Genomic DNA, 22,785 nt, shown 5'->3' with positions numbered 1-22,785 from the left:
GAGCGGATCGAACCCCCGCAGTGCTAACAGACATGACTTTCGGCGGAGACATTTCACCTGGTATACTGGACAGTGGTCACACGCACCTTGGTGGGTTGGGAGTTCAAATGGATTTCGGCATATGATTTTGATTGTGGTGTGTCTAGTCTCATCCATCAAACGTGTCTGGCAACCAAGTGGGGGTTTTCTAAATTGAAGGCACCAATGCCATACACATTTACCTTACGCTGTTTGTTTTGGAACTGCCAAAGTCGAACCAAAAGCAATTTGAGGAATCGGAGCAGACATTTGGGGCTTTGATAACTAACCGATTGCTAAATTATTGTACCATCAACACTTCCTATGACTCCAAACATTCAGAGGTTGACAACTCCTGCATTCAAAGTTACAAACGGATACCTGGCTCTAACAATTAACTTTTGCATTTCATATTAAAAAGTGGCGCCAACACAGCATGTAGTATTTCTTGTGATTGTATACACTTCTGAAATATAAAATAAACTATCAGTAACACTAATATACTGGTCCAGTATCACAAGTACACTACTTTAGCCATAACCGCCAGACATTTAACATCCATGTAGTTTGCTGGCTCTAGATAAATCGCTACAACTTACTACAATGGTTGGTTAGAAGAGTCACACATTTGTGTACACATTAAGTTTTATTGTAACAAAACAACTTGTACACCTTTAAGTTTAAAACAGATGATTATTTCCCCCCCAGCGGAAAATAAAACGTTGATTAGATGTAAATTCCATGAGATAACAGGTTGTTTTCCATGAAGCAGTGGGGGCCCAAATTTACAAGCATTTTTTTTAAAGTTTTGTTTTGTTTATTAAAAATGTAATTTCACATCTCATAGATGTCTGTAAAACAATAATAAAAAAAAAGATATAGTAATGGTGTCAAAATGCCCACCCTCCCCAGCACCCCAAGATATCCCTTTACCCTACCCCAGCATTGACCCCAAACATTACAAGTGATGGGAATAAACTGGTATTTTCTGTTAACTTTTAACCACATGGGGGGGAGATTATTTGCAGGGATCTACTCGCCAACTGAACAAAATTATAAAAAACTATAGAGGGGTCTGCTAGCGCTAGGTCACTGCACCATGGCTTTTGTTCATTTATCACAACCTTTAACAGCAAGAAAATGATATATATAAATTGCTATTTAATTCTACTCAAGATGGCATGCTGATTCTATTTTTTTGTATTTTTGTATTTTTCTTCAGATGAATTTGGGAATTGGGGTGGTACATACAATTCAAGGCAGGAATTTGCCATTGGTTTTTAGATGAGACAAAGAAACTTAACATGGCACAGACAGGAGTGAGGCTTCAGAATGAGACAACGAAGCACAAAATAAAAATACAAAATCTTGCTCCCAAATATGGGTGGATAACAGGAAAGGTGGATAACAGGAAAGGGTATTGGTAGATGTCATTTTTCGGTTTAGTCATCTTCTCCTTCTTCGTCCTAAACAAAATAAAGGAAAAATCAACACCATAAAAACAAACCTCACTATTCAATATAGCCAATTAAGAGGAAATTAAGCAATTATATAGGGCATACCTCCCCATCGTCTCCGTCATCCTCATCTTCCTCTCCATCATCTTCATCGCCCTCCTCATCAATGTCCTCAAGACCTTCCTCGTCATCATCATCTTCACCTTCTGCCTCCTCATCATCCATGTCAGGAACCTGCCAATCAAATTAGCCAACGTTTTAACTATAAATTCTTCATCTACACAGGAGACTTAATCTCCTGGGTGACATCCAGAGAAGAAATAATAAAGCTGCAAAATGGACATAGAAGTCAAAGAGCTGGTAACAAGTCCTATTCAAAGTCAAGAGAATATCGATAACAGGGTGTGCTAGGCCTTGGAGACCAGTGTTGAAAAAATAATCCAACTGTCATACTTGAGTAAAAGTAAAGATATCTTCATAACAAATGACTCAAGTAAAAGTCACCTAGTAAAATACTACTTGAGTAAAAGCATAAAAGTATTTGGTTTTAAATCTACTTACGTATCAAAAGTAAATGTAATGACTAAAATATACTTAAGTATGAATCTTTTCAAATTATATATATATATATATACATACACAAACCAGACAGCACGATTGTTGTTTTTAAAATGTACGGCTAGCCAGGGGCACAGTCCAACCCTCACACATAATTTACAAACTAAGCATGTGCTTAGTGAGTCCACCAGATCAGAGGCAGTAGGGTTGACCAGGCAGGTTCTCTTGATAAGTGTGTAAATTGGACCATTTCTGTCCTGCTAAGCATTGGGTGTCAGGGAAAATGTATGGAATAAAAAGTACATTATTTTCTTTAAGAATGTAGTGAAGTAAAAGTTGTCAAAATTATAAATAGTAAAGGAATGTACAGATACCACAACAACAGTAAGTAGTACTTTAAAGTATGTTTTACACCACTGTTGGAGACTTACCAGGTAGTACTGCAGGGGGTTTGGCCAGATGTCATCCTTGATAACCTCTCCCAGCTCATCTGCCCCAGCATCTGAGTGATCAGTGAACCAGGTGAAGAAGCTCTCTGGCTCTTCATGCTGCCTCTTCTTGCCGGCTTTATTCTGCGTCTGGCTGGAGCGCTTTGTCAGGTCCTTCAGAGACGTCACAGGGGTAAACAAACCAACTTAGGTATTTGTTGGGAAATTGTTAGATATTACTTGTTAGATATTGCTGCATTGTTGGAACTAGAAGCACAAGCATTTCACTACACTCGCAATAACTGCTTAACACATGCATGTGACAAATACAATTTGAGCTTGTGTATATATATATTTAATTGTCTAGCAAAATAGCCTGACCACAACAACCAGGCATGAAAACCAAAATGATCTATGAACACTGAGGTACAACATTCAGGTTAGGGCTGGGAATTTCCAGGGACTTCATGATACGATATGTATTTTGAAACTAAATTTATTGCGAATAAATACTGCGATATTATTGCGATTTGATGTTCCAAGCATATTGCTGTGCTTTTAAAGCAGCAATATGTAACTATTTGGGCAACCAGACCAATTTCACATAGAAATGTGAGTTATTGATCTGTCATTCTCATTGAAAGCTAGTCTAAAAAGCAGTAGATATGTTCTGTGAGCCATTTCTATGCTTCCCATTCTTAAGTTTAGTTTTTACGTCTTACTTTGTAGTTAAAAAAAAAAAATCCAGCTGAAAATACAATGTTGGATTACTGAATATATATTTCACATCGGTTTAGATGGTACAATGATTCTCTACACATTGCTTTGTTGTCAAACTGAAATTATTTATCAACCAGGAAATAGAGCGATTTCTGCATATTGCACCTTCAGAGAATATCCAATATTTTCATGCATGTGAAAAGAGGTGATGTGAAATACCTTTCCTGATTTCCATTTGATTTCTGTTGACTTTGATGATGGGTCTCCACTCTCATTCAGGTGGAACTCTTTGGAAAGGACTTTGTTTTCAAAGTATGGGTTTTCATCAAAATACTGGAAGACAAAATAAATCAATTTAATTAAGCCAATAAATGACATATTGCTGCCATTAATACAATATCCTATGAATGCAATATGATGGTAACCTTCACTTACAAAATCTATTCTGTAGCCTGACTTGATATCTTCAAACTCTGTAACCTCCACCCTGGTCAGATAGTGAAGTGCCTCCTCATCTTCCTCACCAAGAAGGGCAGAAACTGTAGGGGGAAACATTAAAACAGTCTGAGCATTCTAGGTTCTAGTGGTAAAATCCTGTGAGAGCCTGCTAAAGAAACTCACCTTGCGGATGATTGACGAATGTTGTGACCCAGAAGTTGGGGATTTTGGCGATCAGTTCTGACCTCTTCTGAAAGAATGGCTGACGGAGTTTGTTGTATTTTTGTTCTACCTTCAATATCTCCTCACTCGCCTGCTCATTCAGTCTGTGGAGAAGAGATTGCATATCAGGGTTTTTCCTGGATCAAAAGGGCTTAGGTGGTGTTTTTCTTCCCGAAAGTGATGTATACATTTTTAGCATTTTACGTAAATTTCCTGAAATTAACAAAATTACTCCATGGAGCCGAGAAATGTTTGCCGTTTTAACGTGAATTTCCTGAAATTCTACACACTGCCATGGAGCTGAGAGAAAATTGTGTAGTTTTAAAGCTAATGTAAACAGAATTGTACATGTTCTGTCATGTAGCTGAGCGAAGTCATTTTAAAGATAATTTCCTGCAATTCTATGCATTTTACCATGGCTAATGTTTTTGCTCAAACATAACAAAATCAAGTGTTAAATGAATTATAGGTCCATTCTCTTTTCTACAAACTTTATATTTGGTTTTCAGTCATTTAAGTTTACACCGAAAGAGTTTATTTAAATCGGCATGGCTGATTAATTAGGGCCTTTTTGGACACTGATCATGGCCGATTACATTGCAATCCAAGAGGAGACTGCGTGGCAGGCTGACCACCTGTTACGCGAGTGCAGCATCAAAAGGACCTTGTGGCCGCAAGGAGCCAAGTTAAGTTGCTAGCTAGCATTAAACGTATCTTATAAAAAAAACTAATCATTCTTCACACAATCACTAGTTAACCTAGTAATATAAATCAACCATGTATAGTTAACTAGCTTGTCCTGCGTTGCATATAATCAAAGCGGTGCCTGTATCATCGAATCACAGCCTACTTCAACTTCGCCAAACAGGCGATGATTTAACAAAAGCACATTGCCGAAAAAAGCACAATCTTTGCACAAATGTACCTAACCATAAACGTCAATGCCTTTCTTAAAAGCAATACACAGCAGTATATTTTTTTAAAACCTGCATATTAAGTTCAGAAATTCATGTTAGCAGGCAATATTAACTAGGGAAATTATGTCACTTCTCTTACCTTCAGTGCAAGCAAAGTCAGGGTGTGTGTGACAATTTCTTCATAAAAAAGAAAGTAATTAATTTTCAAAAATTATGACATAACATTGAAGGTTGTGCAATGTAACAGCAATATTTAGACTTAGGGTTGCCACCCGTTCGATAAAATACAAAACGGTTCCATATTTCACTGAAATAATAAAACGGTTTATTTTCGAAATGATAGTTTCCGGATTTGACCATATTAATGACCTACAGCTTGTATTTCTGTGTGTTTATTATATTATAATTAAGTCTGTGATTTGATATAGCAGTCTGACTGAGCGGTGGATGGCAGCAGTAGCTTTTTTACATGGCACATATTGCACTTTTACTTTCTTCTCCAACACTGTTTTTGCATTATTTAAACCAAATTGAACATGTTTCATTATTTATTTGAGACCAAATAGATTTTATGTATTATATTAAGTTAAAATAAGTGTTCATTCAGTATTGTTGTAATTGTCATTATTACAAAAATATACAATTCAGCTGATTAAATCAGTATCATCTTTTTTTGGTCCTCCAATAATCGGTATCTGCGTTGAAAAATCATAATCGGGCGACCTCTAATATATACACTAAAATTACAGTTTGGACATCAGCACCCCCCCCCCCCCCCAAAAAAAAACTCTTAGGCTGCCCACCCAAGGGTTTTTATGACAGAAAACCCTGCATATCAATCACATTGTTACACCGTTAAACACAAATTTGTTTAATACTGATACATATACACTAACTTGAGTGGCTTACCTGTCAATTTCGTTTTGAACTTCATCAATGTGTTCAATAGCTTCCTGTTGCTCTTTTTCTGTAATGAGAAACGCAATAATGTCAGAAAATATTGTAGTGACTCGGTCCAGTGCATTGGTGATATACATCAACATTAAATAGTAACTACCAAGTTACTGGACATTTACCAGCCAATAGTCAACGATGTAGCTATATCCAACAAAGAAAGTTACGAGCTAATGTTCTTGTTTTGAAATTGACCCTGAACTCCCAAGCTTCACTCAGGTCCATGGATGGAAACGCGTTGCAGGAGTGAGCTAGTAACGATTTGTAGTCTGAATAAAGGGGTGCAAAATGGGCGAAAACATCCATCTTAATCAACAAATGATTTTTGCCATGCATGACTGAAAGTGTTAGCAACACCTCTGCAACTAGCGATTTCAGAGCAGCTTGTAAACGGCGGTTCTTCCTGCTGGCTACAGCGAGGGCCGCGTGGTTTGAATGTGGGAGTCCGCACACTGCACTCTGTGCCTCCTTTCCCCAACACTGACTTACAGCTAGCTAACTAACGTTAGCTGCATTGCATCGAAACTATACACAAGTTATTTGTTTATAACTAACCCTGCATTGTTGAATCAACGCATATAATGCTTCCAATGGCATACTTCTCGAAAATGACGGCTCAATAACTATAAGTTAAGCTAGTTAGCCATGTTTCAAATATCACTCTCTGTTAGCTTCATGGCGGATATGCACAACAACAAAGTAACAAGGCCACGGTGGTTTCATTCAACATAGAAAACATGACTTCTCAATCAAAAATGCACTGTCTATTATAAAAATGGTTGTACAATTGCTTTTACCGTACTAAGGACTAGACTTGCAAAATAAAATACTGAACAGGACATTCATTGATTAAACAATTAGTTAGGTAACGTTAGCTAGCTATCAAATGTTGCTAACGTAGTTAGCTAACATGGCCTCCATCACCGGTCTAACGTAGTAGAACCTAGAACTACGCACTCACGGCAGACAATACAGACTGCACCCAGAACCGGGCATATTCATATGGAAAAGCACAAGGACAACACATTACTGGCTGTTAACTCATTTGCATTCAAGTTGTACATTTCAATAGAACTAATAAAGAAAGTGAAAATGGCGGTTAACTGGAGGCCGCCATTCCTTACCGGAGGTCTCGTCCGCGCCGTCATAGTTTGAGTTCAGCTCCTTTTTACTCACTTTTGCCGCCGATGCCGACATGTTTTTCGAAGGCTGTGAATAACAGACTTCGGAAAAGAACACTGAATTCGTTTTTTTCTGTTCTCTCCGAACAGGAGATGATTATTTCTACCTACGATTTCGGTGTACCGTTACAACGTGTGCAGCCCTCCTCTACACAATAAAAATCGAGTAAGTCAGACACCACGAAGCTCAAGGCAAGCCCACTCACGCGCTCCCTTTCACTACGAACGCGCCTCAGCAAATGGAACCAACCCGGCTCCGCCTCTCGAGGACAAGTCTACTTGCTCGATTCTAGTGTTGCTTTCTGATAGGCGAGATCGCACACAGGGGCTGGCATATACTAAGGGGATTCGATTAATCTGACCCGGGAAGACGTGTTTTACACCGGGTGAAAATTGATTGCATTCGTTTTGGAACCAGGCATCGAGTTCAAAGCCCAGGCGAGGTCGGCTCAAAATAAAAGTGACGTAAATAATAGGATTCTGTTTTCACATGCAAAAGTGATTGCTTTTGATAAGGCTTTATCTACCTTCCCAATGAAAACTAGTTTGAAAATACAAACATATTTAATGTAAAATACATGTATGTGTCTGGACGATGCAACAAACTGCCTTGTTGACAACATGACCGAGCGGCGCAGATTACTGTTCTTTTTGAGAAAGCCGCTTCTCCCTCACCGTTTTTTCCCGTTCAAGGCTCGGGCCATAAACCGCTTCCCCGCAGTTCAGCATAATCGAATCTACCCACTCACTAAAAAAAGGCGGGATTTTGTTGAAAAAAACATAAACATCTTTGTAACATTTTGTATGTATTTACATAATCATTTTTACATGATCACAGCTAACAGTTTCTTCTCTTTCAAATATATAGTTATTTACTTGCTGTATAGCATTTTCCTTCTCAACTCTACCCTGCTACAAAGGGAAGGTAGGCTACTGCTATTGCAGAAAAAATATTTTTTATTTTCAGTTTTGTATTTATTTTTATTTCACCTTTATTTAACCAGGTAGGCCAGTTGGGAACAAGTTCTCATTTACAACTGCGACCTGGCCAAGATTTTATTTATTTTATTAATTTCACCTTGTTTAACCAGGTAGGCAAGTTGAGAACAAGTTCTCATTTACAATTGCGACCTGGCCAAGATAAAGCAAGCAGCTTGACACATACAACAACACAGATTTACACATGGAGTAAAACAAACATACAGTCAATATATAGTAGAAAAATAAGTCTATATACAAAGTGAGCAAATGAGGTGAGATAAGGGAGGTACATTTACATTTACGTCATTTAGCAGACAGTCTTATCCAGAGCGACTTACAAATTGGTGCATTCACCTTATGATATCCAGTGGAACAACCACTTTACAATAGATAAGGGCAAAAAAGGCCATGGTGGCGAAGTAAATACAATATAGCAAGTAAAACACTGGAATGGTATATTTGCAGTGGAAGAAAGTGCAAAGTAGAAATAGAAATAATGGGGTGCAAAGGAGCAAAAATAAATAAATAAATACAGTAGGGGAAGAGGTAGTTGTTTGGGCTAAATTATAGATGGGCTATGTACAGGTGCAGTAATCTGTAAGCTGCTCTGACAGCTGGTGCTTAAAGCTAGTGAGGGAGATAAGTGTTTCCAGTTTTAGAGATTTTTGTAGTTCGTTCCAATCATTGGCAGCAGAGAACTGGAAGGAGAGGCGGCCGAAGGAGGAATTGGCTTTGGGGGTGACCATAGAGATATACCTGCTGGTGCGCGTGCTACAGGTGGGTGCTGCTATGGTGACCAGCGAGCTGAGATAAGGGGAACTTTACCTAGCAGAGACTTGTAGATGACCTGGAGCCAGTGGGTTTGGCGACGAGTATGAAGTGAGGGCCAGCCAACGAGAGCGTACAGGTCGCAGTGGTGGGTAGTATATGGAGCTTTGGTGACAAAACGGATGGCACTGTGATAGACTGCATCCAATTTATTGAGTAGGGTATTGGAGGCTATTTTGTAAATGACATCGCCGAAGTTGAGGATCGGTAGGAGGGTCAGTTTTACGAGGGTATGTTTGGCAGCATGAGTGAAAGAGGCTTTGTTGCAAAATAGGAAGCCGATTCTAGATTTAATTTTGGATTGGAGATGCTTAATGCGAGTCTGGAAGGAGAGTTTACAGTCTAACCAGACACCTAGGTATTTGTAGTTGTCCACATATTCTTAGTCAGAACTGTCCAGAGTAGTGATGCTAGTCAGGCGGGCGGGTGAGGGCAACAATCAGTTGAAGAGCATGCATTTAGTTTTACTAGCATTTAAAAGCAGTTGGAGGTCACGAAAGGAGTGTTGTATGACATTGAAGCTTGTTTGGAGGTTTGTTAACACAGTGTCCAAAGAAGGGCCAGATGTATACAGAATGGTGTCGTCTGAGTAGAGGTGGATCAGAGAATCACCAGCAGCAAGAGCGACATCATTGATATATACAGAGAAAAGAGTCGGCCCGATAATTGAACCCTGTGGAACCCCCATAGAGACTGCCAGAGGTCTGGACAGCAGTCCCTCTGGTTTGACATACTGAACTCTATCTGAGAAGTAGTTGGTGAACCAGACAAGGCAGTCATTTGAGAAACCAAATGCTGATAAGAATGCAGTGATTGACAGAGTCCAAAGCCTTGGCCAGGTCGATGAAGACGGCTGCACAGTACTGTCTTTTATTGATGGTGGTTATGATATCGTTTAGGACCTTAAGCGTGGCTGAGGTGCACCCATGACCAGCTTGGAAACCAGATTGCATAGTAGAGAAGGTACGGTGGGATTTGAAACGGTCGGTTATTTGTTTGTTAACTTGGCTTCCAAGATTTTAGAAAGGCAGGGCAGGATGGATATAGGTCTATAACAGTTTGGCTCTAGAGTGTCTCCCCCTTTGGGGATCTCAGACGATACGAAAGAGAGGTTGAACAGGCTAGTAATAGGGGTTGCAACAATTTCAGCAGATCATTTCAGAAAGAGAGGGTGATTTGGCCGGGTTTGGGGTAGCCAGGTGGAAAGCATGGCCAGCCGTAGAAAAATGCTTATTGAAATGATTGATTATCGTAGATTTATCGGTGGCGACAATGTTTCCTAGTCTCAGTGCAGTGGGCAGCTGGGAGGAGGTGCTCTTATTCTCTATAGACTTTACAGTGTCCCAAAACTTTTTGGAATTAGTGTTACAGGATGCAAATTTCTGTTTGAAAAAGCTAGCCTTAGCTTTCCTAACTGACTGAGTATATTGGTTCCTGACTTCCCTGAAAAGTTGCATATCGTGGGGGCTATTCGATGCTAATGCAGAACGCCACAGGATGTTTTTGTGCTGGTCAAGGGCAGTCAAGTCTGGGGTGAACCAAGGGCTATATCTGTTCTTAGTTCTACATTTTTTGAATGGGGCATGCTTATTTAAGATGGCGAGGAAAGCACTTTTAAAGAGCAACCAGGCATCCTCTTCTGACGGGATGAGGTAAATATCCTTCCAGGATACCCGGGCCAGGTCAATTAGAAAGGCCTGCTCGCAGAAGTGTTTTAGGGAGCGTTTGACAGCGATGAGGGGTGGTCGTTTGACCGCAGACCCATTACATACTCAGGCAATGAGGCAGTGATCGCTGAGATCCTGGTTGAAGACAGCAGAGGTGTATTTAGAGGGCAAGTTAGTCAGGATGATATCTAAGAGGGTAGCAATGGTTACGGTTTTAGGGTTGTACCTGGTAGGTTCCTTAATAATTTGTGTGAGATTGAGGGCATCTAGCTTAGATTGTAAGACGACCGGGGTGTTAAGCATGTCCCAGTTTAGGTCACCTAACAGTACGAACTCTGAAGATAATTGGGGGGCAATCAATTCACATATGGTGTCCAGAGCACAGCTGGAGGCTGAAGGGGGTCTATAGCAAGTGGCAATGGTGAGAGACTTGTTTCTGGAAAGGTGGATTTTTAAAAGTAGAAGCTTGAATTGTTTGGGCACAGACCTGGATAGTGTGACAGAACTCTGCAGGATATCTCTGCAGTAGATTGCAACCCAGCCCTCTTTGGCAGTTATATGCTGTTGGAAGATGTTATAGTTAGGGATGGAAATTTCAGGATTTTTGGTGGCCTTCGTAAGCCTGAGTGTGCTAAAGCAGTGAATAAAACAAACTTAGGGAGGAGGCTTCTAATGTTAACATGCATGAAACCAAGGCTTTTACAGTTGAGAGTGGTGCTGGGGGCTGCAAGGCCTGGGTTAACCTCTACATCACCAGAGGAACAGAGGAGGAGTAGGGTAAGGGTACAGCTAAAGGCTATAAGAACTGGTTGTCTAGTGCGTTCGGAACAGAGAGTAAAAGGAGCAGATTTCTGGGCACGGAAGAATAGATTCAAGGCATAATGTACAGACAAAGGTAGGGTAGGATGTGAGTACAGTGGAGGTAAACTTAGGTATTGAGTGACGATGAGAGAGGTTTTGTCTCTAGAGGCACCAGTTAAGCCAGGTGAGGTCACCGCATGTGGGGGGGGGGGGGGTGGAACAAAAGGGCTATCTAAGGCATATTGGGCAGGGCTAGTGGCTCTACAGTGAAATAAGACAATAATCACTAACCAAAACAGCAATAGACAAGGTATATTGACATTAGGGAGAGGCATGTGTAGCCGAGTGATCATAGGGTCCAATGAGTAGCACTAGATGAGTCAGGGAGCCAATTCCGTAGTCGCTGCTACGCTAGGCGAGCTGGAGACACGGCGATTCAGACAGCTAGTGGGCCGGGGCTAGCAGATGGGCATCCAGCGACGTCACAATGGAAGAGTCTGTTGAAACCACCTCGGACGGTTACGTTGGCAGACCAGTCGTGATGGATCGGCGGGGCTCCTTGTCGGCAGTAAAGGGTCCAGGCCAATTGGCAAAAGAGGTATTGTAGCCCAAGAATTGGCTGGTGGACCTCTTTGGCTAGCTCCACGCTAGCTCCAGGCTAACTGGTGCTTGCTTCGGGACAGAGACGTTAGCCAGGAGTAGCTAGCTGCTATGATCCGGTGTAAAGGTTCAGAGCTTGCGGTAGGAATCCGGACATGTGGTAGAGAAAAAGCAGTCCGATATGCTCTGGGTTGATATCGCGCTGTCCAGACTGGCAGGAATTGACCGGGTTGAGGCTGGTTGATGTCCGAGTTAACGGTGAGGATCGCTAGCAGTGGCTAACTGACTACTAGCTAGTTAGTTGGCTAGCTTCTGATGGGGGTTCCTGTTCTAAAGTATAAAAATAGCAGATCCGTACCACATTGGGTGAGGTGGGTTGCAGGAGAGTATATTCAGTCTGTAGATGGAAAGTGAGATTAAAATACATATGAAATATATATGAGAAGACGATATATACATGGGATGGGACAGGACAAGACAAAAACACACGTCCAACTGCTACGCCATCTTGGACTGAAAGCTTTAGTTTGTACACACACACACACACACACACACACACACACACACACACACACACACACACACACACACACACACACACTTTGAATTAGAGGATGATGCATCTGGAATTTATTCCCTGATTGAGTAGGGATAAATTATGGAGATTGTACTCCTGTTAGAGAGAAGGTGAGAGAGACAGTCCCTTTGTTTAGGGTTCTTTAATATTGATTGGAGATTAACAATGTTTGCAATTCTGTGCCATGTCACTCAGCTTTGATTATCCAATTAACTGTCAATTTTTCCATACAAGAAGTGGTCTGACAATAATAAACATGAATACAATGGCATCAATACTAAGACAAGGCACATTCATTTAGCAATAACAAAGAAGATATATAGCTCTAATCTGTTAAAATAATCCAATGACTGAAACTAAAATACAAGTAGCTAGCAACATCAGACTAACCAGCTAATAATGCCAGATAGCTTGCATAAAAATGAGATACATAATGCTGAAATAATGATGCAAATATACTTAAACTAACGTTATTGACAACTTTGTCATTCAAACATATACCTTACTTACAGTTTTGTATTCACGCACAGTGATTAATAAATTGGTCAGAAAGGAAATGATGTCCAAAACAGAGATTTGTGTTCACAGCAGTAGGTCGCGAGCTGCACTTGGTAATGACCTAAACACTCTGTCAGCTTGTGATAGCTTTGACGTCATCACTGAGTTCTTAAAGGGACAGGCTTTCTTACCAGCCACCCTGAATGTCTGCTACAACATTGTAACCAGATAGAAAGTCTGTTCTAGGTGACCAGGTTCTTCTGCATTGTAATCGAGGATGGCTGGGAGCTGCACCAGCCGGGCCACTGGCCGTAGGTAAGTCTAACCCTTGACCTGGATAGCAGCAGTCCAAATACGTCCATCAGCTCCAGGCTAAGTTTGAGTCACCTTCCCGACAGACCAGAGAGCTCGAGGGAGCTGAGTGTTCATGATGAGAACCACTTGATCCACAGTAAGTTCCCTTCCATCCTTACTCCACTTCTGTCTTTCCTGTAGACTTGGCAAGTAATAGAGAACGAACTGGGACCAAAAGTGATCGGCAAAGACTTGGCTATACCTCCAGCGGCGTTTCACTAGGATGTTACTGGAGTCATACAAAACCTGAGGAAGAGATGCGTCATAGCGTCCCATGAGTAGGAGGCTCGATGTGACGGGATCTGGTTCCGCGACATCGGAGATGTTCCTTCAGGTGGGGGGCCATCACTTTGAAGGCCTCTCGCAGTTCTCGGTCTCTTCCAACGAAGTTCATACCATTGTCCGATAGAAGCTCAAAAGGCTTGCCTCGAAGTGCGATGAAGCGTCTTTGAGACATCAGGTAGGCCTTGGCATCCTGGCTCTCCATGAGGTCCAGGTAGGTGCAGCGGCTGGTCATGCATTTGTAGACAATGCCCCATCAGTTTTCGTTGCGACGTCCGATTTTTATGTTGAATGGTCCGAAACAATCCACTCCAGGACAGTAGAAGGGTGGCTTGTACAGTCGCAGACAAGCAGGAGGTAGGTCTGCCATTTGTATTTGTATTTATTATGGATCTCCATTAGCCAAGGCAGCAGCTATTCTTCCTGTGTTTTGCCAAAATTAAGGCAGTTATACAATTTTAAAAACATTACAATACAAAATTGTAACAAAATTCACAACACACTAAGTGGAACTTCAGGTTTTACACGCTATCTTTGGCATTGCAAACAGGTGTGCTGAAACTCCCAGATGGCTTCCCTTCCCCGCAGAATCCAGTATCTATGATGCAGTTCCGCCAGAACCCTCTCTGGGCCGGGATGGAGGAGAGTCTTGTCGAAATCTTGAATGAGTAGCTTGGTCAGCGGATCCAAGACGATGGGGTGCATAGCATCCATCTCCAGGTGCTCTGCTCTTCATAGTCTACCGCCAACTCTAAGGAGTCCTGAATCCTTATCATACTCAGGAGACAAGGGACCCAGATGACTGTTAGAAGACCGGTTTGACATGTTGGCCTTGACCTCTTCAGGAAACGATTCCATCTGAGCTTGCTTCAGGAGGAGGTTCTCCATGTAGTCTGCTGCTTCGCTAGGTGAACTGGAGAGTGGATTGGCCGTGCCGTATAGGGATCTAGTTGTTGCCTTCATGAGGTCGTTCCATGTATCAAACTTGCTGATATCTGGGAGCTGAGGACTAGGACTGACAGACATGTCCGCAGAAGGCTGATTTCTTCAGTTCGCTGTCGTCAGGCTCCGGATAAGCAACAGACATTGAAGGCCACTGATCTGTTGGAGGAACTCAGGGCCTTGGTGCCATCGATCTGGTTGGGCCAGCTCTTTCAAGGTCTTGCCCCGAGTGACGTCATCAGCCAGGTTGTTCGCGATATCCATATACCTGCAGTTGGCTACATCCTTAAGGTTCTGAATCTCTGCAACACAGAGTAATGTCCTCTCTCTCATGCATAACAGAATATGTGGAGGTCTCTGGTTGACTTTGGATTGTCAGCATATGGTGGTGTATAAGTTCTGGGGAGTTCCATCTGGACAAGGTCAGGAATGTCTTGTTCCCAGACAAGCCATCTGTCCAGCAGGCTCTGAGGTTGAATGGGGTCGTCCCAACCTATCCCTTCCTTCCACAGGTCCTGGATGAGTACCTTGCCTCAGGTTGTGAAAGGCCTAGTGGGTCGTATTGATGGGCAAGCATGCTGTAGATATTACTCATTGTAGGTTTGGAGCTCTCCACAGTGCAGTGCTTGTATCCCAAGGAGTCTCTGAGGCAGTTCCAACGTAGCCCCAGGGTTGGTTCCTGGAGATCCGTGCTACTTTGGGAAAGCCACAGTTCGCTTCTTTCATATCTTGCTTCGGGCAGTAGGTGCTCGATGACAGCTGGTACATTGCTAGCCCACTGGTGTATCTCAAAGCCTCCAGTAAGGAGCCACTGCCGCAGTCCATTAACAATGTTTCTTGCTTCATCGGCAGAGGGGATGCTTCAAAGGCAGTCGTCCACATAGAATGACTCCTCGGCGGACTTCACACGCTCTTGGTTGACTCCTATGTTGTCCTGAATGTGTCGTTGCAGAGCGTAGATGGCGCAACAGGGACTACAAGTCGTGCCAAATGGCAAGACCTGCCACTCATAGATGCTTAGTTCTTCAGTTCTATTCATGTTTGAGGTCAGGCTTCTGGGATGTGAGGACTTGCTGAAATCCTTGCCAGGACGAGGCCAAATAACCAGTGCATCTTCTGCTCCGGATAGCCCAACAGATTCCAAAGTTGACAGCCAACCTGATCACACTGAAGACCTCTTCTGTAAGTTCCTGTATAAAGGACCTTAGCCCTACTCATCCTTAGTCCTATATTGAACATCCACTACCTCCTCCTCTCCTGCGGGGAGTGTACTGTGTATGTATGTTATTAAGTGCCCAGAGGGCTTGTGACTTCTTTGTTGAAGCTGTGGTTGTCGTGTTTGAATATCCAAAGTACTGTACCTGTAGAACCAGCTCTTCTACATGTTATTGTAGTCAAGGAAATTTAGGACAGTAATATCTGACTTTGTGTCTGGCAGTGGAGATGAGTGCAGTGTTGAAACTGGATAACAGAGTGGTGGGTTGTACCCACTGCAAACGCCTGAACAAGCAGTCCTGGAGACAAGGCTTCATCATCCAACTGGAGAGGGCAAGTAGTGTCAATAGAGTGGGCGATTGATATTCTCATTGAAGTGGGAAGGGTGACTAGTAGAGCTAGTTCTTTTACAGAACACCAGGAGGAGCCATTGTACTTCCCCTACCTGGTTGTATGGGAACTCAATGGAAAGTGTTGTACATAGTCTGAACATGTCTATATTGGTAAAAGGTCATATTAATTCTCAGTTGAGAGATTATACATATATTTCATATTTGGACCCCCACAGTCTCGGGAGCTGGGGATTGGGGTCTTCTGGCAAGAATGGAGGGTGACGTGTGCAGTCAAGTACCTGCGCCTGGAAGAGTTCCTGGACAACCAACAACATTTTCTGTGTTTGTGCCTGGAGCCCCAGGGTACACTGTTCACTGAGGTGTGATTTGTTTATAGTTCCGAATATGAGATGGAATAGCCACAGTGCGGCCTATCAATCAGATATCCATATGTAACACACTACTTGTTATTTTTCTGGTGGCTTTGCAGATGAATTTAGTCAAACCTGTGATTGAGCGACAACCCAATCAAAGGTGCATTTTCTCAAAAGAGAAAGTTACTCTATGTCACCTGCCTTGGCCCTTTAGTCACAGATAGAATAGGCCTACTCATGTTACTGTTGATGATAGGTACAGTATATTGGGTTGATGGATTGAACTCAGTGTTCTTTTCCCTCCACTCAGGGAAGAACTTCCTACGTGTTGCCCAGATGAACAGGAACTTTGCCACATGGGGCCATCTGATGATGAGTGTCCTGCCTCAATGCAGTTCCTTCACCACTTTGAGTCTGCCTACTTCCTCTGATGTTGTGGTCAACCCGCCACTTTCCACCAATAAGGCCACTCTCAACCCCCTTACTGCCAGGGTGAGAGAAAGCATAGTGCTGCCCATGCAAACACAATACAGACGTGTGCATTAAGAACATCAACTCTAAAACAGGTATTGTGTGTTGTGTATTTATAAGAATATTTGGTTATGGGAGTATATGTAATATCACTATCACTGCATGATTTCCCTGACTATATACATGACCATCACTGTGTTTCTCTTGATCTGCAGTGACGTGCCGGTGATTAGGCTTAACATAAGTGAAGAGCAGTCATCTAAAACGTCTAGCACTGACCAGGGAAGATGCATCCCCAACATGATCTCAACAGCACAGAAAACACCACATATTCCTACTCTGACAGAAAAAGTGGTGAACACCTCTACCAGCTCCACAGAACAGAAAACTGTGGTAGTCAAATGTCATTTTGGTAAAGTCATGTGCATAGAGTTTTTTTAGAAGACTTTGATGAAATGTTATTCAAATGAATGACTGGTTTTGTGGAAATTCTTACATAGGGACATTCAGTCAATCTTAAACCAATTGTTTATTGATGTAAGATTGTTTATTGTTTATTGTCAGTGCGCTGGAGAGGTTCCAACAAACTTAATGCACCATAGTGAATGTCTGTCAGGAGTTCTGTATATATAGCTATACACAGACAAGTCATATTTGCATAATTTAGCTTAATTAATTCATCATTACTGTTTTGTTTCATTCATGTGACCGACCAATACTGGTTCATAACATGTGACAGACCAATACCTCACGAGGCTTCTTCTCTCTAAGCTGAGACCTTGAAACTGAGATATCTTTCGTTCTGAAAACAAGGTCTGGGTGTACTGCCAAATTGCAGCTGCTGTTAGTAAGGATTTGTTCAGTCAGTCACTTGCATGAACACAAAAATTGGTTTATAGAAAAGCACAAACATAGAACTTAGAAAGAGCTAAATAGAAAAGCACAAGTATGACATTTCCATCACACTGGCCTTGGTGTCCATGGTTCTAGCTTTGTAACATATCTGTCTGCCCCTTTTCAGTCCTCCATTGAAAACTACACAACAGAGAGAGCAAGGATGCAGATGGAAGATTTCAAATGTATCTCTGTCCTGGGAAGAGGACACTTTGGAAAGGTCCAGTGTTTTTTGCAAACACAACATGATGTTACAGTATTATATGATTTTGCATAGCCCACTGCATCATGTACTCCAATATTCACCCTATCCAGGTACTCCTAGCTGACTTTAAGAAGACAGGAAAACTCTACGTCATCAAAGCCTTGAAGAAGAGGCACAATGTGACCCGTGATGAAGAAGACAGGTTAGTGTTCTTTAAGAATAGGAGACATAATGATATAGTATACCATACAATGGATAGGCTTGCTCACTTAACACACATACAGTAGTGATACCCACAGATAATAACTTATTTACAGTAAGAAATGCTCTCTCTGATGTCTTGACAGCCTTATGTGTGAGAGGAGGATCTTCGAGATAATCAACGCGTCGAGGCACCCTTTTCTGGTCAACCTGCACGGCTGCTTCCAGACCAGTGAGCATGCGTGTTTTGTCATGGAGTAGTCACCAGGGGGCGACCTCATGATCCATATCCACAATAACGCCTTCTCTGAGGTGCAGACCAAGTGAGTTGTACCTTACAAACACACACTTATCAGTGCAAATTTGGATTGTCCTGATTTCTCTTAGATTTTCTTGACTTTTCTTTAGGTTACAGGTTCTACTTAGCCTGTGTTTTTCTGGGTCTAGAGTTCCTGCATCTGAATAAGATAGTTTATTGGTAAGTCGTGTCTGAGTCATTTGACTTACGGGTATTATAAACCAGCGCTAAATAGAGCTATAGCTTGCATCTGCAGCTTATTTAAATTGGATGTGTTTTACACAGGAATTTGAAGTTGGACAACTTGCTGATAGACGCAGACGGATTTGTTAAAATCACAGACTTTGGACTTTGTAAAGAAGGTAAATTATGGTTTATCGTATCTCAGACAGAGTATGTGGGTATGTGTGGAAATGACATATTACAAACTGTGTGTGTGTGTGTGTGTGTGTGTGTGTGTGTGTGTGTGTGTGTGTGTGTGTGTGTGTGTGTGTGTGTGTGTGTGTGTGTGTGTGTGTGTGTGGTTAAACACTGCTCTATCTGCTGTTGACCTGGCAGGGATGGGGCATGGCGACCGGACGTCAACATTCTGTGGAATTCCAGAGTTCCTGGGCCCAGATTCACAAAACCTTCTTCAGAAGAAATGTCTTCTTAACTGCCATTTTAGACTTATGAAGAAAGTTAAGCAAAGTTGCTATTCCTCAAAAAGGTTGTTCTTGGAAATGTTCTTGCGCTATTTCTTATGTTTCTCCTTAAGCAAAAAGTTAAGAACAAATTAGATTATTGAAAATAAGGTTTTTGGATTTGTTCTTAGCTGAACCCTTGTCTTAAACTCAGGGTAGTGAGAGAATACACTCATGAAAGCAATTGAACATGTTTAATTCACTCACAAACTTCATCTGAAAGTTTTAGTATTTATTATTTTAAACCCAATAACATGTTTTAGAACTGTAATCTCAGTAGGAAATATGCTAACATGATTGCCATTGCTAGCTAGATAGCTAGCTAAATCGGTTGCCTAGTAACACACATCTTAAGAAGATTCGGAATAAGATATTAAGATATTGTTGAGGAAATGCACTTACGAACTATCTTATGAACTATTTCGTTTTTTTCTTAAGAAGCTTCTTAAGTAATTACGTAAGAAGTGTTTTGTGAATCTGGGCCCTGGCGCCTGAGTTGCTTACTGAAGATAACTACACACAAGCTGTGGACTGGTGGGGAATGGATGTCCTTATCTTTGAGATGCTTGTGGGAGAGGTAAGTGATAATAGATTGATCCCATAGATTGTCATCCCCCTCTTCAAAGGAGGTGACACTCTTGACCCAAATTGCTACAGACCTATATCCATCCTACCCTGCCTTTCTAAGGTCTTCGAAAGCCAAGTCAACAAACAGATTACCGACTATTTTGAATCCCACCGCACCCTCTCCGCTATGCAATCTGGTTTCAGAGCTGGTCATGGGTGCACCTCAGCCACGCTCAAGGTCCTAAACGACATCGTAACCGCCATCGATAAGAAACATTACTGTGCTGCCGTATTCATTGACCTGGCCAAAGCTTTTGACTCTGTTAATCACCACATCCTCATCGGCAGACTTAGTAGCCTTGGTTTCTCAAACGATTGCGTCGCCTGGTTCACCAACTACTTCTCTGACAGAGTTCAGTGTGTCAAATCGGAGGGCCTACTGTCTGGACCTCTGGCAGTCTCTATGGGGGTACCACAGGGTTCAATTCTTGGGCCAACTCTTTTCTCTGTATACATAAATGATGTCGCTCTTGCTGCTGGTGAATCTCTGATCCACCTCTACGCAGACGACACCATTCTGTATACATCTGGCCCTTCTTTGGACACTGTGTTAACAACCCTCCAGACGAGCTTCAATGCCATTCAACTCTCCTTCCGTGGTCTCCAACTGCTCCTAAACACAAGTAAAACTAAATGCATGCTCTTCAACCGATCGCTGCCTGCACCTGCCCGCCCATCCAGCATAACTTCTCTGGACGGTTCTAACTTAGAATTTGTGGACAACTACAAATACCTTGGTGTCTGGTTAGACTGTAAACTCTCCTTCCAGACTCACATCAATCATCTCCAATCCAAAGTGAAATCTAGAATTGGCTTCCTATTTCGCAACAAAGCATCCTTCACTCATGCTGCCAAACATACCCTCGTAAAACTGACCATCCTACCAATCCTCGACTTCGGCGATGTCATTTACAAAATAGCCTCCAATACCCTACTCAACAAGCTGGATGCAGTCTATCACAGTGCCATCCGTTTTGTCACCAAAGCCCCATATACAACCCACCACTGCGACCTGTATGCTCTCGTTGGCTGGCCTTCACTTCATAATCGTCGCCAAAAACATTGGCTCCAGGTCATCTACAAGACCCTGCTAGGTAAAGTCCCCCCTTATCTCCGCTCACTGGTCACCATAGCAGCTCCCACCTGTAGCACGCGCTCCAGCAGGTATATCTCTCTGGTCACCCCTAAAGCCAACTCCTCCTTTGGTCGTCTCTCCTTCCAGTTCTCAGCTGCCAATGACTGGAACGAACTACAAAAATCTCTAAAACTGGAAACACTTATCTCCCTCACTAGCTTTAAGCACCAGCTGTCAGAGCAGCTCACAGATCTCTGCACCTGTACATAGCCCATCTTTAATTGAGCCCAAACTACTACCTTTTCCCCTACTGTATTTATTTATTTTATTTATTTTGCTCCTTTGCACCATATTATTTATATTTTAACTTTTAACTTTCTTCAAACTACAAATCTACCATTCCAGTGTTTTTCTTGCCATACTTTATTTACTTTGCCACCATGGCATTTTTTTTGCCTTTACCTCCATTATCTCACATCATTTGCTCACATTGTATATAGTCTTATTTTTTTCTACTGCATCATTGATTGTATGTTGTTTTACTCCATGTGTAACTCTGTGTTTTTGTATGTTGTCGAACTGCTTTGCTTTATCTTGGCCAGGTCGCAATTGTAAATGAGAACTTGTTCTCAACTTGCCTACCTGGTTAAATAAAGGTGAAATAAAAATAAATAAATAAATAAATAAACACACCAAAAACGCACTCCCTAAAACACAGACAGACTAAACACTTTGTCACAAACAAGCAACACAAACATAGACATATGCATACAAACACACAATAACACACACACTATACACACATGTACACATGGATTTTGTGTTATAGATATGTGGTAGTAGAGTAGAGGCATGAGGGCACACACTTAATATGTTGTGAAATCTGTTGTGAATGTATTGTAATGTTTTTAAAATGCATAACTACCTTAATTTTGCTGGACCCCAGGAAGAGCAGCTAATGGGGATCCATAATAAATACAAATACACAGATATGTAATGTTATATAGTTTCTATGACTGGCCATAAAACAGAATAAAGCCTTCCCTCTATCAATCTTTTGCCAGTCTCCATTTCCAGGAGAAGATGAACTGGGAAGGCTGAGTCACCTATTACAGGGGCTGAGTCACTGGCTTACTGGTGTTCTTCCATGCCGTCCCTAGGAGGGGTGCATCACTTGAATGGGTTGAGTCACTGACGTGGTCTTGCTGTCTGGGTTGGCGCCCCCCCTTGGGTTGTGCCGTAGCGGAGATCTTTGTGGGCTATACTCGGCCTTGTCTCAGGATGGTAAGTTGGTGGTTGAAGATATCCCTCTAGTGAGGGGGGCTGTGCTTTGGCAAAGTGGGTGGGGTTATATCCTGCCTGTTTGCTACCTGTCCCAGACCTGCTGTTTTCAACTCTCTAGAGACAGCAGGAGCGGTAGAGATACTCTCAATGATCGGCTATGAAAAGCCAACTGACATTTACTCTTGAGGTGCTGACTTGTTGCACCCTCGACAGCTACTGTGATTATTATTATTTGACCATGCTGGTCATTTATGAACATTTGAACATCTTGGCCATGTTCTGTTATAATCTCCACCCGGCACAGCCAGAAGAGGACTGGCCACCCCTCATAGCCTGGTTCCTCTCTAGGTTTCTTCCTAGGTTTTGGCCTTTCTAGGGAGTTTTTCCTAGCCACCGTGCTTCTACACCTGCATTACTTGCTGTTTGGGGTTTTAGGCTGGGTTTCTGTACAGCACTTTGAGATATCAGCTGATGTAAGAAGGGCTATATAAATACATTTGATTTGATGAAGAGGAGGTGCTTGACAGCATAGGTAATGATGATGTTCATCATCCTGGATGCCTCTCTCCAGACTCCATCTCCATGACTCAAAAGGTAACCACCCCTCTTTCTCTTCTCATTTTGTCTCTCATATTTGTATATATTTGGAAACCGTTCAGAAAGAGTTTTGTTATGAAGATACCAGTGTTTGTTTTGAACCCTC

At 42.1% G+C, this 22,785-nt stretch overlaps 1 protein-coding gene and 1 long non-coding RNA gene across 4 annotated transcripts; one reads left to right on the top strand and one right to left on the bottom strand.

Moving 5' to 3' along the window:
• Positions 1-645: 645 nt before the first annotated feature.
• Positions 646-7,168, bottom strand: seta (SET nuclear proto-oncogene a). The gene is made up of 8 exons (XM_029762532.1): positions 6,837-7,168; positions 5,668-5,725; positions 3,803-3,945; positions 3,617-3,720; positions 3,401-3,514; positions 2,465-2,635; positions 1,581-1,709; positions 646-1,484 (listed from the first exon to the last, which is right to left on the bottom strand). The coding sequence occupies exons 1-8, from the start codon at positions 6,907-6,909 to the stop codon at positions 1,461-1,463; spliced, it is 816 nt and encodes a 271-aa protein (XP_029618392.1). The 5' UTR covers positions 6,910-7,168; the 3' UTR covers positions 646-1,460.
• An 11,091-nt stretch (positions 7,169-18,259) lies between these two features.
• Positions 18,260-21,998, top strand: LOC115199949 (uncharacterized). Of its 3 annotated transcripts, none has more exons than XR_003879453.1 (4): positions 18,260-18,438; positions 18,524-18,593; positions 18,699-18,775; positions 18,972-19,769. It is a non-coding gene; the product is annotated as an uncharacterized LOC115199949 (long non-coding RNA). The 3 variants fall into 3 exon arrangements; XR_003879452.1 differs by lacking the exon at positions 18,260-18,438 and adding an exon at positions 21,959-21,998 and having other exon boundaries at positions 18,447-18,593; positions 18,972-19,673; XR_003879451.1 differs by lacking the exon at positions 18,260-18,438 and having other exon boundaries at positions 18,447-18,593.
• The last annotated feature ends 787 nt before the right edge of the window (positions 21,999-22,785 follow it).

The sequence above is a fragment of the Salmo trutta genome, chromosome 9 (assembly GCF_901001165.1).
Source record: "Salmo trutta chromosome 9, fSalTru1.1, whole genome shotgun sequence".
NCBI classification, from domain to species: domain Eukaryota; kingdom Metazoa; phylum Chordata; class Actinopteri; order Salmoniformes; family Salmonidae; genus Salmo; species Salmo trutta.
The sequence above is the reverse complement of the archived record's forward strand: the minus strand, read 5'-3'. Positions and strand labels throughout refer to the sequence as shown.

What these genes read in the sequence shown, in the direction of transcription:
- seta (XM_029762532.1), bottom strand. Translation starts at nt 6,909, where the DNA reads ATGTCGGCATCGGCGGCAAAAGTGAGTAAAAAGGAGCTGAACTCAAAC. An exon ending in CGGCGCGGACGAGACCTCCG is followed by an intron (nt 5,726 to 6,836) that starts GTAAGGAATGGC and finishes TTCTCATTACAG; the next exon opens with AAAAAGAGCAACAGGAAGCT. An exon ending in CAGGCTACAGAATAGATTTT is followed by an intron (nt 3,515 to 3,616) that starts GTAAGTGAAGGT and finishes TTTGTCTTCCAG; the next exon opens with TATTTTGATGAAAACCCATA.